The 18494-nt window shown below is 35.8% G+C and overlaps 1 protein-coding gene across 2 annotated transcripts in view; it reads right to left on the bottom strand.

Moving 5' to 3' along the window:
* Positions 1–17930, bottom strand: part of ANO3 (anoctamin 3) — a 331459-nt gene extending 313529 nt beyond the window's left edge. The window contains exon 1 of one of the 2 annotated variants that reach the window (XM_074336148.1): positions 17713–17930. In XM_074336148.1, the coding sequence (XP_074192249.1) occupies positions 17713–17878 (166 nt within the window). In that variant the 5' untranslated portion in view covers positions 17879–17930. The remainder of the gene's footprint in view (positions 1–17712) is intronic. The other variant, XM_074336149.1, reaches the window with a different exon arrangement.
* Positions 17931–18494: the final 564 nt, after the last annotated feature.

Genomic DNA, 18494 nt, shown 5'->3' with positions numbered 1-18494 from the left:
TAACTTATTTGATGAGGCCAACATTATCCTGATACCAAAACCTGGTAAGAATAGCACAAGAAAAGAAAACTACAGACTAATATCTCAGAAATCCTAAACAAAATACTAGCAAATGTGATACAACATACATGAAAAAGATTATATATAACCAACAAATGGTGTTCATTCCAGGGGCACAAGGAGGGTACAATGCAGGCAAACTGATCAATGTGATACACCACATAAACACAATAAAAATTATATGATCCTATTAATAGATGCAGGAAAAGCATTTGAGAAGATACACATCTATTTATGATTAAAACATTTAATAAAATGGTCATAGAAGGAAAGTAACTCAACATAATAAAATCCATATAAAACAAACCCTAATATATAATAAATATATATACCCTAATATATAAATATATAAATAAATAATAAACCCTAATATATAATAAAATCCATATGTAACAAACCCTCAGCTAATATTGTATTTAATGATGAAAAACTGAAAGCTTTTCCTCTAAGATCAGGAACGAGACAGGGATGCCCCCTCTCACCACTGCTATTCAACTAGTATTGGAATTCCTAGCTATACTTATCAGGCAAGAAAAAAAAAAAAAAAAGAAAGAAATCCAAATTGGAAATGAAGAGGTTACATTGTCTCTTTTTGCAGATGACATGATTCTTTATATAGAAAACCCTAAAGACTCCACCAAAAACTATTAGAAACAATAAACAAATGCAGTAAAATTGCAGGATATAAAAAGCAATGTACAAAACTCCATTGTGTTCCTATATACTAACAATGAAATGTCAGAAAAAGAAATGAAAAAACAAAAACAAAAACAACTTCCCTTTTGTTAGAATTGTAATAAAAAGAATAAAATACCTATGAATAAACTTAACAAAAAAACTGAAGGACCCATACACTTGAAACTATAAAACATTATTAAGAGACATTGAAGAAGATACAAAGAAATGGAAAGATATTCCATGTTCATCGATTGGAAGTTCAACGTAGGTAAAATGGCCATATTACCTAAAGCAATATACAGATTTAATGTAATCCCATCATATTTTTTGAACAAATAGAACAAAAAAATCATCAGATTTGTATGGAATCACAAAAGACCCCAAATAGCTAAAGCAATCCTAAAGAAAAAGAACAATGCTGGAGATATCACACTCCCTGATGTCAATTTATACCACAAGGCAACAATGAAAACACACTGCATTGGCAGAAAGAAAGACACACAAACCAATGGAACAGCATTGAGAACGCAGATATATGAGCAGATAATTTTCAACAAAGTAGCCTAAAACATACAGTGGGGGGGAAAAGTCTATTCAATAAATGGTGCTGGGAAATTGGAAAGCTATGTGCAAAAGAATGAGGCTATCTGCCACTATACAACAAAATTAACTAAAAATGGTTCAAAAACCTAAACCTAAAACCTATAACAATAAATCAATAAATTACATAGGAGAAAGCAAAGTACTAAACTTACAGACCTTGGGTTCAGAGAAGATTTTTATGAATTTGATCTCAAAGGCAAGGGAAGTAAAAGTTAAATAAATGAATGTGACTATATCAAACTAAAAAGCTTCTGCACAGCAAAAGAAACCAACAAAACAAAGACGCAAACAACCGAATGGGAGAAGTTATTTGCAAACAACTCTTCCAATAAGGGGTAAATATCCAAAATATATAAAGAACTCATACAACTCAATAAGACAAACAATCCATTTAAAAATAGGTAGTGGACATGGACAGACACCTCTCCCAAGAAGACATACAAATGGCCAACAGATTTATGAAAAAATGCTCAACTTCACTAGCTACTAGAAAAATCAAATCCACAATGAGAGATCGCTTAACACCAATTAGAACAGTTATTATCAACAAGACAATAACAAGTTCTAGAGAGGTTGTGGAGAAAAAGGAACCCTCATTCACTGCTGATGGGAGTGTAAATTGGTATAGCCACTAGGAAAAACAGTAAGACGGTTCCTCAAAAAATTAAGAATAAAATTACCATATGACCCAGCAATCCCTTTTCTGGGTATTTACCTAACAAATCTAAAAACATTGTATTTAAAGATATATGTACCCTATGTTCATTGTAGCATTATTCACGGTGGCCAAGACATGGAAACAACCAAAGTGTCCTTTGATAGGTGCCTGGATAAAGAAGATGTGGTACATACAAGATCAGACAATTAAGTTTCAGAGCTCATCCTAGAAAAAGTGCTACATACCTCATTGCTGAATATCACTATGGTCACCTTCAAAGTACTTTCCTTAGGAAGCTATGAATCGATGCCAGTGCCTAGTCTACCCTTCAAAGCAATTTTGGAATGACCATCACAGCTGTCGTCCTATAACTCTTGATGTCCTGAATGTCAGCAAAATGTCTTCACTTCAATATTTCCTTTATCTTCAGGTAAAGAAAGAAGTTGTTGAGGGCCAGATCAGGTGAGTAGGGAGGGTGTTCCAATACAGTTATTTGTTTACTGGCTAAAAACTCCCTCACAGACAGTGCCAGGTGAGCTGGTACATTGTTGTGATGTAAGAGTCATGAAATGTTGATGAAAAGTTCAGGTTGTCTAACTTTTTCATGCAGCCATTTCAGCACTTCCAAATAGTAAACTTGGTTAACTGCTTGTCTAGTTGGTACAAATTTACAATGAATAATCCCTTGGATAGAAAGAAAGGTTAGCAATATTGTTGTAACAAATTCACAAACTTAATTGTCATACCTCATATATACAATGGGATATTATTTGGCCACAAAAAAAGATGAAATAGTGCCATTTGCGACAACATGGATGGATCTTGAGATTATCATGCGTAGTGAAATAAGTCAGACAGAAAAAGTCGAGAACCCTATGACTTCACTCATATGTGGGGTATAAAACTGAAAGCAACAAATGAATAAGGAAAACAAACACAAAAACTCATAGACACAAATAGTAATTTACAATACACAAATACAGATAACTACACATGTCATTGTGTTATATGATAAAGATTATGATATACTGACTAACTACCAAACTGTCTAAAAAAAGCTTTGCAGAGGAAGTAATACTTGAGAAAAATTGTGAGAAAAAAAAAAGGAGTTTTCCAAGGGAGACAGCAGAGGGAGAACATATTTCCTAGTGTACCAAATTACGAATAGCTACATAAATCCTGATATGAACTGGTTTAAGGAAACATAATGGACTTTAACTGAGCTCTGGGTTCAACTAACTTCAGTTAGAGCCTGATTTGTACTAATACATTACATTACTATCTATCTCTTGGCTCTGCTACCTCTGGGTTTTTTCCATCATTAGACTCTAAAACACCAGGCTTTGTCCTCATGATTGTTTCTAGTCTCCATTTCAGCCCCATATCCTTTCCCCAAGCCCAGAAGGTAAGCCTAGAATTCCTAACTAAAGTCCTGAAGTCCACTGTGATCAGACAAGCTTAATCTTCCTTCTAAGTCAATAAGATACTCTATGGTCATAAATCAGTCAGACAAATTCACAGAGTATGTGGTTTTATCTACGAACACCATGATTAGAATGTGGCAAAGGAGGTTTCTTAAAAGAAATTTGGCTAACAGCTGCAATTGCTATATACCACAACGGTCCAAATAGGTGTTAGATATTTAGTGCTAAATCTGATTTTAGTGCCATCTACTGAAATCAAATCAGTTTCCTCATGTAAGGAAGTTAAAATCCATTGACATTTGCCACCATGGTAACCTGAAAATATAGACACATAGGAAGTCATTATTATCATATACTGTAGCTTCCCAGAGTGTGGAAGAATCTTTGGCCCAATTCCTAACCAGATGGTTAAATATGACATCTCTTAGTAGCTATAAAAGTATAAATTTTTGCCTTGGTCCCATCCCTGCATGAAATAAGAAAAAACAGGAACATGAAAGACCCTCATAGCTTCCACCCTGAAATAGAACTGAATCAGACAAGTTAGGCCTCTAGAGGAGTTTTTCTGTAAACAGCCTAAGATTAGCCACTTCCTCTTCCTCCTACAAATTAAATAAAAATCTCTCTTTAGTGGGAGGAAGACAAAATCTCAGTGCTGTCTTAGGGATATAAAAGTTCTATATGAGGCTTAGTTTTCATCTATTTTAGCTGCAAAAGAATATAGTCAGGAATTTTGAGAGCAGAGGTTAAGGCCAGAGTTTGTTAGACTTCCATGAGTTAAGAATGATTGTTTGGCTGTGGGCCCAGTCTGATGTTTCCAGGCCTTGACTAGAAAAAAAAGGAGGAAAGCTAAAATGTGTCTCCAACAAATAGTAAGGTCCTTATCAACTATACTTGCTAATGCTATTAATTTGGCATTTGAGGCCTACTTTTCCATCCATACTTAACTTTTACTAACCCACAGCATGGATAGTCCACTCTGTTCAAGCAGGTCTTTTCTTGTCACTATTCTATAAAACCTGGAAATTTATCACCACAACTGCCATTGAGAACTTTTCCTGTTGCAAGCGATAGAAAAATCAAATCAAATGAGCAATAACCAATACAGAATCTATTGGCCCAATAATTAAAATACTTGGAAGGAAGGCTGACTTCAGCCACAGCTTAAATTAGGGGTACAAACTATATCATTTTAAAAAGATTTTTATTAAAATATAGTTAACATATAATATTAGTTTCAGGTATACATCATAGTTATTCAAATTTATATGTCTAAAGAAGTGATCACCATGATAAATCCAACAACCATCTGACATAGTACAACGCTATCACAATAGTATTGACTATATTCCCTATTCTGTACATTACATCCCCATGATTTATTTGTTTTATACCTGGAAATTTGAACCTCTTATTTCCCTTTGCTTTTTCCCCTCCTTTCTAATTTTTCAATTGCAGTTGACATTGAATATTATTTTATATTAATTTCAGGTGTACAACATAGTGGTTAGACATTTATATAATCTAAGTGATCCCCTTCACTAGTCTAGTACTCACCAGGCACTATTTATAGTTATTACCATATTACTGACTATATTTCCTATGCTTTACATCCTCATAACTATTTTGTAACCACCAGTTTGTACTTCTTAATCCTTTCAACTTTTTCACCAACCGTCCCAACCCTCCTCTCATCTGGCAACAATCAAAATGTTCTCTGTATCTGTGATTTTGTTTCTGTTTTGTTTATTTTGCTCTTTAGATTCCATATATAAGTAATTCAGCTACCCTAAGTGTTTTGATTTAAGCCATTTACATTTAAAGTGATTATTGATACATAGTTTTTGCCATTTTATTATTCATTTTTATGTTCTGTTTTCCCCCCTTTTTCTTCTTAAAAAAGCCCCATTATAACATTTCTTGTAATATGGGTTTGGTGGTGATCAACCACTTTAGCTTTTTCTTGTCTGGGAAGCTCTTTATCTCTCCTTCAATTTTAAATGATAGCCTTACTGGGTAGAGTGGTTGTAGGTCCTCATTTTCATCACTTTGAATATTACATGCCAATCCCCTCTTCCCTATAAAGTTTCTGTTGAGAAATCAGCTTACAAATCTTATGGGAGTTCCCTTGTATGTAACTAGTTGCCTTTCTCTTGCTGCTTTTTGGATTTTCTCTTTGTCTTTAACCTTTGCCATTTTAATTATAATGTGTCTTGGTTTAGGCCTGTTGGGTTCATCTTGTTTGCAACTCTGCATTTCTGGGGCTTATATGTGTATTTCCTTCCCCAGGTTAGGAAAGCTTTCGGTCATTACTTCTTCAAATATGTTCTCAATCCCTTGCTTTCTCTCTCTCCTTCTGCTACCCCCATGATGAAAATGTTGTTACACTTGATGTTATCCCAGAGCTCTCTTAAATTATTCTCATTTTTTTTTAATTATTTTTTTTTCTTTTTCCTGTTCTGATTGGGTGTTTTCTACTACTTTGTCTTGTAAATCACTGATTTGATTATCTGCTTCATCTAGTCTGCTGGTGATTCCTTCCAGTGCATTCTACATATCAGTTATTGTAAACTTCACTTCTGACTGGTTCTTTTTTATGGTTTCTATGTACTTTTTATGCTTGCTATCTCTTTGTTGAAGTTCTCATTAAGTTCCTTGAGCATCCTTATAATAACTATTTTGAACTCTCTATCTGATAGGCTGCTTGCATCCATTTTGTTTAGTTCTTTTTTCTGGCATTTTTCTTGTTCTTTCATTTGGGACACATTTCTTTGTTTCCTCATTTTGCCTGCCTCTCTGTGTTTGTTTGTATTAGGTGGATCTGCTACATCACCCAGTCTTGGCTGGGTGGTCTTATGTAGTTGGTGCCCTGTGGGAAACAGTGACACCCCGCTCCCTTGTCACTTGAGAGGGGTGTTCCAGGAGTGTCCCTTGTGTAGGCTGTGTGTGCTCTCCTGTTATAGTTAAGCCTTGATTATGGTTGGCACTTCAGTGGGTGGGATTGACCCTCAGGCTGACTGGTTGTAGGGTTTGGCCACATCCACAGCTTATGGGCTGCTGTGTGGGGGGCTTACTTCATGGAGTAAGATTTTCCCTAGTGGGCTCTGGTGTCTATTGAGACTGCCCTTTGTGTGTGCAGCTTGTTGGGTGGTCTTCTGCTGTGGGACTAATTGGGTGGTCTTCTGCTGTGGTCTGAAGCTGACCTCCAGGTATGTTGGTTCTGGGGCTTCTTGGGAGGGGCTCCAGTGCAGGCCAGGTCAACCATTGCCTGTGATCAGCTGGGGACTATGTGGTAGGAGCTACGAATTAATTCATGGTTGATGGCTGCTTATGCTGGATTTGGAGGCACATGGAAGTGGTCACACTGAAAACTGAGGATGGCTGAAACTAGTACCGGGCCTGGTACAGCTCCACAAAAAGCTCAAAACACCCCGAGGCCTGCTGCTTTCTGACAGCTCCCGTAAGACTCAATCACTGATAGAGCCTCCTGTGCTACTCGAGTTGGTTGAGGCAGGGTCTCAGGGAGTCACAGATTATTCTGGTTTGATGCCAGTGCTGAGCCTGAGCCTGGAGCTACTCAGCAAAAGTCTCAGGGTACACCGAGGCAAGCCACTGTCCACCTGAGGCCCATAGACCCCAGGAGTTGTCCAAGAAAGAGTGCAATGTGTGTGGGGCTGACTACTTACTGAGAAAGTGCCTTAGACATTAAGCAGGTTGTGTGGGGTGAGGTCCCTGGGAGTCACCAGGGTGGAGCAAGTTGATAGAGTGATTGTAGTTCACCAAGTCAATGCAGATTCAGTTTGGCTGTGTGTGTGTGTGTGTGTGTGTGTGTGTGTGTGTGTGTGTGTGTGTTGGGGAGGGATCAACATGAGAAAGATGGTATCTGTCTAATGGCTGCACAGGAAGAGAGTTCTACACAGGGAAATGGTGACTGTCTCTTCAGTCCTTGCCTGAAGCCACAGAACTCAGTCTCTCCTCATATGTCTCTGATGCCTTCTGAATCACTGCCCTTTTGCTGCCCAGGGTGAGTGCCTGGGAGCAAGTCTGTGCATGAGTTCCTCAAGAGGATGTCTGGGCCCCCTGCAGTCTTTCTCCCTGCTCTGGCAGTCAGAATCTATACTGTTTTTCACAGCCAGATGTTGTGGAGGTGCCCCTTCCTGGTATTGGTACTCAGGGTTGGGGAGTCCCAGGTGGGGCTAAAGTATCTTGCTCCTCCAGGGGGCCCTCCACAGCCAGCCAAGATATCCCTCCCAATGCTCAACCATGACACACAAATGTAGGGACCCCGTTCTGCATCTCCACCCCCCCCCCCACCAGTCTCAATGTGGCTTTTTGTTTATATCCTTAGTTACAAAACTTCTGTTCAGCTAGACTTCAAGTGGTTTCCAGGTTGATCTATAATTTAGTTGTACTCTTATGGCCACAAACTGTATCTTCTACCATATTTCCCCGAAACTAAGACCAGGTCTTATGTTAATTTTTGCTCCAAAAGACACATTAGGGCTTATGTTCAGGGGATGTCATCCTGAAAAATCATGGTAGGGCTTATTTTCCAGTTTTGTCTTATTCTTGGGGAAACACAGTAGATGTAGAAAAGAGGTTAATTCCCAAAGAGAAATACAGAGTATTCATACTGGAAGCAAGAGGTATGCATTCAGGGGTAGAAAAAAATAAACTAGCAAACAAATGCATGCGTAGGCACACAAATAGATACTTTATGATTCCATATTCCATACTCAATCTACATCACTCCATTCCTCAGTAATGACTTTCTCCTTTCTATTAAAAATTCTGCCCCTCTTTAAAATGCCTTTCCTTTTGAATTCTCTTTGGGACATATTGATTAGTCTTCTGAAAGTCCAGCACACATATTCTTTATCATTGATTTTGCCTTTGGTATACCTATAATGGATGGTCACCTCATATTTTCCCGTGAGTGATCAGTCTCAACTTATAAACAGCTGTGTATACTGTCAGATTTAAATTCTGAAATCCACTGTACAGATGATGGAAAACCCTTCCCCTAAGAAACAATATAATACAGAGTATTAGTTTTCTAGGATAGCTTGGAAAATTTTAATTAATTCATCATGTGACTAAGGTATAATGTTAAATTTCTAATTTGAATTTCCAGAACCATTGTAAATCCCTTGCCATTCTCTAACCTTTGCAACTTACATTAGGAGAGAGAAGAACACTGCTTCCACCTCTTGCCTCACTGGATCCGGGAGGTGAAAGGAGGTGTTCATTCTCAATCATTTGTGATGGCTCCTGTATTCTGATGAGGGTTTTCAGCAACGCAGATGCTGGAGTTGTGCAGGAAGCACAGATGATCCAACAGGTAGGTTTGAATGAGATAGCATGGGAGCAGTGGATGCAGAACAGAATGTGATATTTGTGTGGGATAAGGTGTCTAGTGTGGATGAGGATTAAAATGATGGCCAAGTCATGACCTAGAAGGGTGTACATTAGAAATAAATAATAGGGAAGGACTACTGCAAAGAGATGTTATGACACAGAAGCATAGAATGTAAGCCCTAGAAGAAACTCATCTCTACCTTAACTTTTCAGGAAATCTAATGACTAACATTAAACTGACATGGACACATTAACAGTCACGATATTGCAAACTCCTCCACGCAGGCTCTCCTTTTGTTTTTATTTGTTTTCTCCTTCTTAACCATCGACTACTGAAGATCCTAATACTGAACAAGTTCAGGGTAAGATGAGAGCACAGGCCTACGACTGAAAGGATGACCCTAACAACTGCTGGACACTTAAGAATGAGAATGAGGCATTGGATGCCTGTGATGTCTGGGATGTCAGGGAGAATAGGCTGTTACCATCCCAGGCAACACACACACACACACACACACACACACACACACACACACACACACATTAATATAGTATATCAAAGTACATTGTATACTTAGCAAGTATTGAGGTAATGAATCTCTTTTATAATACTAAGAGCAGACACCATATTTTAGTCTCCTTTTAATTAATTTGTATCCTTGTATGGTGGCTTACATTTTAATAGTTTTCACATTATATATATTTATATATATTTCACTATATATACATATATAATGTGAAATATATATATATATATATATGACCTATAAATAATAAACAATTTATACACTGGAATTTCTACTAATTCTCCTCATTATTTTTTCTGTGATAAATGGTCACTCTCAATTCAAATTAAAAGTATCTGTATATGTGTTTTATGGAGCTAATAAAACTCTACTTTTTAAAATTTCACTTTGTAAAGAGTCCATATAATGAGGACGTGAGGTAAACTGTTAAGAAAATTTTGCTTGATTTTCAAGACAAAACAAAATGAAAAAAATGACCAAGCTCTCTGTGGTTATTTGTGTGTCCATCAGAAATTACAAAATGTGTAGCATTTGTATATAGAAGTCAAAAGATTTCTGAAGCCCACTTTCTTGGCTCTGCTACAGAATCAACCACTTCTTTAAATACTGTTGCTTTGAGACTTGTCTCCACTGTGGCTTTGGAAATGGGACTGACTGGGAACAAATTTTCAGTGGAAAGGAAGAACTATGAAACACTGAATTGTGCTTATCTACTGTGGGATCAGATAAGAATTCTGAAGTTATTTACCTGCAGGGAAGATAAAGAAGAAAGATAGTTTTTTCAATGTTAATGGAAAATAAATCAACAAATGATGAGAAAAGGATCCTTATATTACCAAAGATGTTTAGACCGATACTCCCAGATCTTTGTCTTTTTGGAATTAATCATAAATCACTTTGAAGCGAGTTTGACCTAAAAGTCACATGGTTTCAAGAATTAATTGAGGAAACTCACAGTGATACGTGTATTTGTAGAACACTTTTTGTTTTTCAGATTCACTATCTGCTGTCTTTAAAGCAACTCATATGAATGGCCTTGCAATATTTGAGTTGAGAAGCCAAAGTGAGTAATGTAAGTAGGCAGGACACTGGAAATAGAAAATGGGGAGATATATCTATTAAATATGGATTCTACGTCTCTTTTTCAGCCTACCCATTGAATTCTATCCTCCTGCTTGTATAACTAAAATACTGCTTTTCAATTTTGTTTCTATTTTTTCACATGGACATACTTCATATATTCTGGGTTTGACTAATTTCATAATGTGTACCTGTGCCCTATAACTTTATATCCCATTTAAAAAATAGAATTAAAGTGAAATTGATTAACTACAAAAGAATCTTGAATCTATTATACTTTAAAGATAATAATACTTATAGTACATTTTCCATAACTGGCTATACATTACCAGAGGCATAAATTATTCTATACTTTAGATGAGAACCTATCCACTACTTTAGAGAGAGCTCTCAGTCAATTGCTTCCCAAAAGCGCTTTATGAATAAAGACAGTGGCTGTATTTCATCATGCCAACCTAAGAATCTCATTATAAACATTCACCACAAGCCTAGATCTTTTGTATAAAGTGTTGGGTAAGCCAATTTACCAAGGCCTATTGCAACAATCAGAGTAAACATTTTTTCATCTGGTATCAGGAAGGAAGACATGGTACCAGGAAACCTTTGAGAAGAGATATCTGTATATCTGTATCTATCTCTATTTCTATACAATTTAGTGAACTCCGCCAGGTATTATACAGTAATGCAATGGCCACTTATCAATACTTCCATTAGCACTCCCTGGATGTTTCAGAAAGGCCACTTTTTAATTCATGATTTTGAATCTATGTACTCAATTTCTAGTAGAATACTTTCAGCAGGCATTTAACAGTTGTTGGGATTATTTCATTTTACATTAGCATTAACTTTTCATTTTATCAAGGCAGCCAACATATGCATATTATATGAACCTAGATTGCTCTTCTTGAGACAGAATGAATTGAGGGCCCCTAGGCAGAGTCATTAAGAGACGAGAGTTATACTAAAAAATTTCCACCCAGGAAGTGAAGGTTTCTATCAATCATTCTATCTTTGTAAAGTCATATTAGGAAAAAGCAATTCAGCTCCTTCTGTTCATAGATCTCTCTACTGATCCCTCTTTAGGGAACAGAAGTACAACATATCTCTTGTCCTATGGGAATTTATTTTCTATTTGATAAAATTAAATTGAAAGTTACACCAAATATCTAACAGCTAAAACACTTAAATGCATGATTAAATGCAGAAAATAAACATTTTACATTGATATCAATCCACAGAAATGGAACTCTGGGCTTGCAATACAGAAAAAAAAAAAAGAGATATTTTATACTTAAAAAAAAAAGAGAAGGAGGATTTTTAAGAAGGGTTTGAAGTCATCTGCGGTAATATGCAGATATAAGAAAAATAGGAAAACACTGTGTCAAGTATATAAATGGATTAATAACCACTATACAAAAAGACTGTTGACAAAGGGCTATCATTGATCGTAGATTACTATGATCAGAAGTTATTTGGAAAAATGTCATAATGTAATGATCACTGCAGGGAGCCTATCATGACTATTGACAAAAACATCAGTTTGCAAACTTTAGTACATTTGGAAATAACATGAAGAACTCCTAAAATCTGGATTTCTGGATTATATCCACAGCATTTACATATAAAGGGGCTGGGATGAGATCCTAGAATCTTAGTTAATTACAAGTATTCTGATGATACTAATGAAAATGCTTCATGGGCTATACTTTGGTTTGGGGAACTATCTTGCTAAAGCACTATTCTCCCAGCTGATATGTTCCTGCCCTGAATGAGACAGGCAAGATGAGACAGTGACTTTTTTCAATTACTTTTATGGATTTTATTTTCATAACTAGATTTAGAGAGTACATTTGGAGCAAGCATTGGACCTTCCAAACACTTCAAATTTCTCACAGAAGCTGGCAGAGAGATGGTCATAGAGTAGACACCTAATAAATGCAAATAGTTCATGACGGTAGCATCATAACTATCATCAGTCATGTGACAACAGGTCGTAGTTCTCAGCATTTTAAGAAGTGAAGACCTCAAATTCCTTCTAACTGAACCAAAATCATTTTGCACAGTGGCCTTTCTTTTACTTTTGATCAGAGATGGTCCTCTGGGCTGCAATTAGCTAGATGTTCACCCTTTATCCCAAGGTCAGAGGACACAGAGTCTATTCTTTGGATTTCCTTGCATAATCTTAGAAATCATGCTCTTAATTTTCCTGAGACAAAGAGATAATCATTATAAAGCCCACCTCATAAATCCCCAAAACACCTCTGATGAGATAAAGGTTGTTTTTTTAGACTGACCTTTGCACAACTATAATTTTGTCAGAGTGGTCCATCAGTTCTTGGGTTATAGGACATATCCAGAAAGACAAATATCATCAAATTCTCTTAAAAATGCAATGACTGGTGTGTGAGTGTGTGACTGTGTGTGTGTGTGTGTGTGTGTGTGTGAGAGAGAGAGAGAGAGAGAGAGAGAGAGAGAGAGAGAGAGAGAGAGATAGATCATGTGGTTTAATGGGGATTTATAATATTTTCATAAAGTGTTTATGTTTACTCTCTGGGCTACTATTGGATAGTGTAACACTTTTTTTTGTTTTTGAAAATTTGGCATTTGTTTGGGGCCATATGAGACATTGAAATCTGTTATTCTTAGAAAATTACAACAGTCAATTGTCTTATGAATCAGTTATACTTCAGAAGAATAGATTTATTTTCATCTGGTATCATTTATTTTCAGTTGAAGTATAATCAGTTCTACTTCAGAAGAACAGATTTATTTTCATCTGACATGATACTAAGAAATCTTTGAGGGAAGATATTTATTTTAGTGTGAAATGCAATGAACAAGGAATTATGAGACCCAACTTCCTATCTTCATTTATGGTATTATAACTTGAAGTTACATGATTACCAGTGGGACATGCCTGCTTTAGAAGGAAAAATAGATGAACGACCAAATGATTTGAATTCTTTGGAATCAGCACTGTATATTTACCACCACTGTGAAGTACTTATGGGAATTATATCAATATTGTTTAAATATGTAGTCCACTGGTCTAATTTGATGTTTATTGGTACTGGCTTGGTTTCATATAATTGGGATAACTGACAAAACAATTTAAAAAAATAAATAAGACTTTTTGTAAAGAGGCTACTATCTAATTGTATTGAGGTATTTAAATTGTAAAGGAATGTCATGCTATATCATGCAGCAATGGGTTAATTTAGGACTAGAAAAACAATGAAAGATAAAAATGATACGTAGGCGTCTCTAGGGAGCTGGCAAGAAGTAGCAGAAGCATTAAGTATACAAAAGACAGATGCAAAGGCACAGTAGTAAATCATTCTAACTAAAAATTTGACATCCATAGAGGTAAACACGGCAGACAAGGGGACAGGACATCTTTTAAAATTGCACCCAGGACAACTTCAGACAGACTAGTCCTATCTTCTTTCTGCTGTATTATACTAATTTAACACACACAAATGATGAGCTTCCTAATTCGTGGGCCTCTACGCTTCAAGTAGAGCCAATCACCAAAAAAATTATGAAAATGAAAGACATAATTAGATCCAAAGTAGTTTCGTTGAATGATGGATGCATAATAGATTTTTACAGGAAACTGAAGATGTGTAGTTTATAAATGTGTATGAATAAGTGTTAACAACTCTTTATATTTATGTACAAATGATTTGCTTGTTATTGTTCATTTGGCCATAAGACAATGTGTTACACATGTGTCAAACATGTGCACTACTGATCTCACAGTGGGGAAGGGCCTACCGTTTCACTTCAAATTTCTGAATGACTAGGAAATAGTAGTTGACTGGCTTGCACTTTGGTATGGAAATATGTTCACTAACTCTTCATAGGACTGAATGTGGGGGATATACATATTTGAAATAGTTGACTATCTGAAATATTTATATATATATATATTTCAATCCCCCACACATTATATATATATACACATACATTTAGAATACTGCCTGATACATAGGCAATGATATATATGTGCTTATAATTAATATCAGAATGGTAATGATGATGACCATGACGATCATGATGATGGAATATTCATATCCTTCAAAGACATTTAAAGCATATTCCAGAATCCAGACAGGATATTCATAGATTCATTATCGATTATTGATAAAATCCATTTTTGGAAGACAAAGAAGCATTTTTCCCCATGTAAGTGTTTTAAAAATTAATTTCCAAGTAGTGTTGAAGAAAAAAAAAAGAACACTAAATTTATAGACAAAAAATAGATAAGAGCTCTTTTATTTCTCCCATCTCTGCCACTACCTCACAGACACACACACACACACACACACACACTATGTGTGTATGACTTTGGGGTGATTACATTAGTTCTCTGGTCTTTTGATTCTCCTTCTACTGAATAAAACCTAAGATACATGCACTCTACCTCACAGACATCTTACAAGAACTATTGAGATTCTGTAGGTATGAGTTATCTTCAGGATATTATACAAATGAAAGGTGTAAATTCTGTTTTTGCTAACAATGAACATATTTCTTCCTAGACAGACCTGCTAAACTTTCTGTGGACTAATATTCATATGTCCTATATTATTTTCCTAAGCTGGGAATACGTGCACAAGCACGTTAACAACATACTGCCGTACTACTGAGACGGAAAGGACAGACCTCTTTCCCTACTTCTACTATTAACTGATTTTCATTTTCATATAGACCCCAGGCTTTTCAATCATAAACCAACTTTCCATCATAAATATTCAATTAATGCATTCTAAATGAATTAATACAACTTAACTCTATTGAAAATGGGGCAAAAAAGATTTCTCATACAAAACTGATCTTAAAATGCTTAATCCTCCACAAAAGTTTCAAATCAAAGACAAATTCCATAATGATACTCTCCTGTACAGTGGTACCACGAAGTAATAAATTATGTACTAATCCCAACATAATATTTTGGCAGATAAAATACATGTATAACTTGATTTAAAGAAATACCCCTATAACAAAATATTCATTAAAATATCAACTACATGGTATTATTTGGTCATTTATTTAACCATATTTATTGCATGTGTATTATGCACAGACACAAACAATTGTGAAGTGGCAATTGTTCAAGAAATGTAACTTAATAGAAGAGGAGCCATGGACATATGTATTTACAACAAAAATTAGAATGCAAGGATTTTAATATACAGGACAAAAATTTTGTAGAAGTTAGAAAGTTAACCATATGCATTTGGGAATAAGACAATATTTTATCTTGGTGAGATTTTAATAAATAGAGGCAGGGAACATATTGAAAATTATTTTGAAGTAATATGAATTGTGATTGGGGATATCAATCATTCTTGTAGGATATGTGTAGGTTACATGAGGTTGGAAAAGTTTTTGAAAAAACAGATTTCGATCAGAGCATCAGGCTTATAACCCAGGTCACATACCGTTACAGAAATTGCAAACAAAGGCGGGGGTGGGTCAGATTTGTGCTTACTAAGGACTTTGTGGCTGTCGACAGACAAGAGGCTTGTTATGGAAAACCTGGAGGTAAGAGCAGTTTGAGGTCCAGACAGGTGCATGCACGGGGGGATACAAAGAGGGCTGATCTTTCAGTCCCTCAGCCAGGCCATCCAGGAGTCAAGACATACAGACCTTTTATTGCCATGCACTCTATTGAGTACTGGTGCTCGAGTGGTGAACAAAGAGGTAGGGAAGAAATATTAAACTAATGTGCATGCAAATAAATACAAACTTTATACTGCAATAAATGCTAAAGAATGTTAGAGATGACTTAGGGGTTCTTGACAAAAATAAGAATGTAAGAAGAAGGAGGCAGTTATATGGAGTTAGCTTATTTGTGTTGAATTGGAAGCACTGCCAGGATATTGAGGGGGAAGTGTCTTCCAGGCTCTGAGGAAGAGTTTCTACCTAAGCTATAGATGTGTAAGTCAATTGCATAAAGACAACAGTTGAATCTACTGAAATAGATGGGCTGAAACAGCGATGACTAGAAGGCAAAAAGTGGTGAAAGGAACATGGGTATTTAAATCATGATTAAGCTGGCGAAGACTTCATTTTTAAACCTTGTTTTCCTGTCCAAACTTACTATAGCAAGCTATGTTCATTTGTAAAGAACTGAGTTGTTTCCACTTTATGAACTCGTAGGTTCAAAAAATAGTAATAATAGCATGGAGATCTCTTTTCTTACAGTTGAATGAAAATTTACAAAAGGATGTTATAGCTCCTGATTATAGAACTGACTATACTGTGGAAAAAAAAAGTCATATAATACAAAAGAATCCAATCAGTAACTGGATGGGAGTCACATGAAACTTATTTTCAAACATCTACAAATAAACAAGTGTGACAAATTCTCTCAGAAAAATTCTCTGGTTGCTAAATGTAATTCATTTTTTTCTAGAAGTACTTTTTATTGGACAAAGATTAATGCCCAGTAACACCTAGAGCTCTAAAGGCTTCGCGCAACTTTCACATTCACATTATGCTGCCTTTTTTTTTTTTTTGAGGAAAGGTAAACAACTAAATCATAACAGAATTTTCCTTTAGAACAACATTTAACATACTATTGATTACACAAAATTCTTCTACAAAGCCCAGTTAATTGATTTTTGACATCTTATAGCTATTCATTATAAACAAAACCTTCAGAATTATTTTATTACTGCACACTGTTAGTGCATACCATTATTTACTCAAAACTGCAGAGCAATTGTGGAATGGAAACTGCAATTCTGGATTAGTAACACTCATAGGCATCAAAATAGAAATTCTTCACATTGAAATCTATCATAACTGTCAACTCATATAGAATCTAAGTCAGCTCATAAAATAACATAACCAAAAGGAATATTCTCTTGTTCTTAGTGAGAAGGTAAAGCATATATTATCTTTCATATGATTATGTTAAATGAAACATAAGTAAAGTAGATAAACGAAAGATGGCAGGACTTTTTTTCTGCAGTTTATGGATAAAACCCCCTGATTTCACCAGTTATCCCAAACAAAACTAAGTCTTGATAGGCTTGAGCATCCAGAAAAACAAAATCAGCTTCACTATTAACATTCTTTTGAGTTTTCTGAGTTTGTTTTCTGACGTTTCACTCTACTGGCAAAATCCTGTTCTTTCTGCAATAATCTATTTACATATTTTGGGAAAAAATAACTCAAGAAACAAAAATTGGCAGCAGCTATACCACCACAAAGTAAGTGACATCGAGATTTACTTTTTCCATATCTGTCATTAAAGAAGTACAGATATAAGTTAAGATATTAAAAAATATCAATGTAAAGTTTGGCTTACCAGCGGGAAAAGAACTGGAGTGTGGAAGTTCCAACTGGCTAGACTCACCAGAGAGTTCGGTCAAAGAGGTTAAAGTAAAATCTGAGTTGGAAGCTTGCTCATATCTGAAGCCTTCAGGAGAAAGATATTCTAGTTCAACCTTCACAGTTGACATTGCAAAATTCATTTAGAGCTATGGAAATCAAAGTTCACACAACTGAAGTTTTAAAAATGACAGGAGGGAGGAAAATCACTATATTAGCATCAGTAATAATCCCAGGCTTTCCAGTAATTATTTTCACTTGGAAATCCAAAACAAATAAAACATGCAGAGCTGATTCTCAAAGTTTTCTGCCTTCACGCCTTTCCTAGGCAATTGACTTCAGTAAGATGGATACATTTTAGAGTTGTTTTTCTTGATGATATCTTGCTGCCTTTAAATGATAGCAGCACTAACTCCATCTCAGACAGGCTGCAGTGAAAAGCAAAACGTGCTAAGTGAAGACATAGGCAAGACTGCAGGGAGATGCTTTTAGTAACTTGGTATTGAAAGTTCACATTCACATTTCTGTACACAAACGATCAGCTGGGTGGGGCTACGGACTGTCAGAGAATGCAACTTTATTCCACTGGGCAGCTCTTCAGAGGCATGTTTTAATTTGGAAGGAAATTAATCCTTAATGATATTTCCTGGGTCAGGATTGTGAGACTGTAGTCCTGCTGCTTATTGAAAGATGACTATGATTATGAAGATTAAAAGGTGGATTAAACTAAAAAGCTTCTATACAGCAAAAGAAACAATG

Source organism: Rhinolophus sinicus, linkage group LG06, assembly GCF_036562045.2.
Source record: "Rhinolophus sinicus isolate RSC01 linkage group LG06, ASM3656204v1, whole genome shotgun sequence".
NCBI classification, from domain to species: domain Eukaryota; kingdom Metazoa; phylum Chordata; class Mammalia; order Chiroptera; family Rhinolophidae; genus Rhinolophus; species Rhinolophus sinicus.
This window is presented reverse-complemented; position numbering and strand designations above follow the sequence as displayed.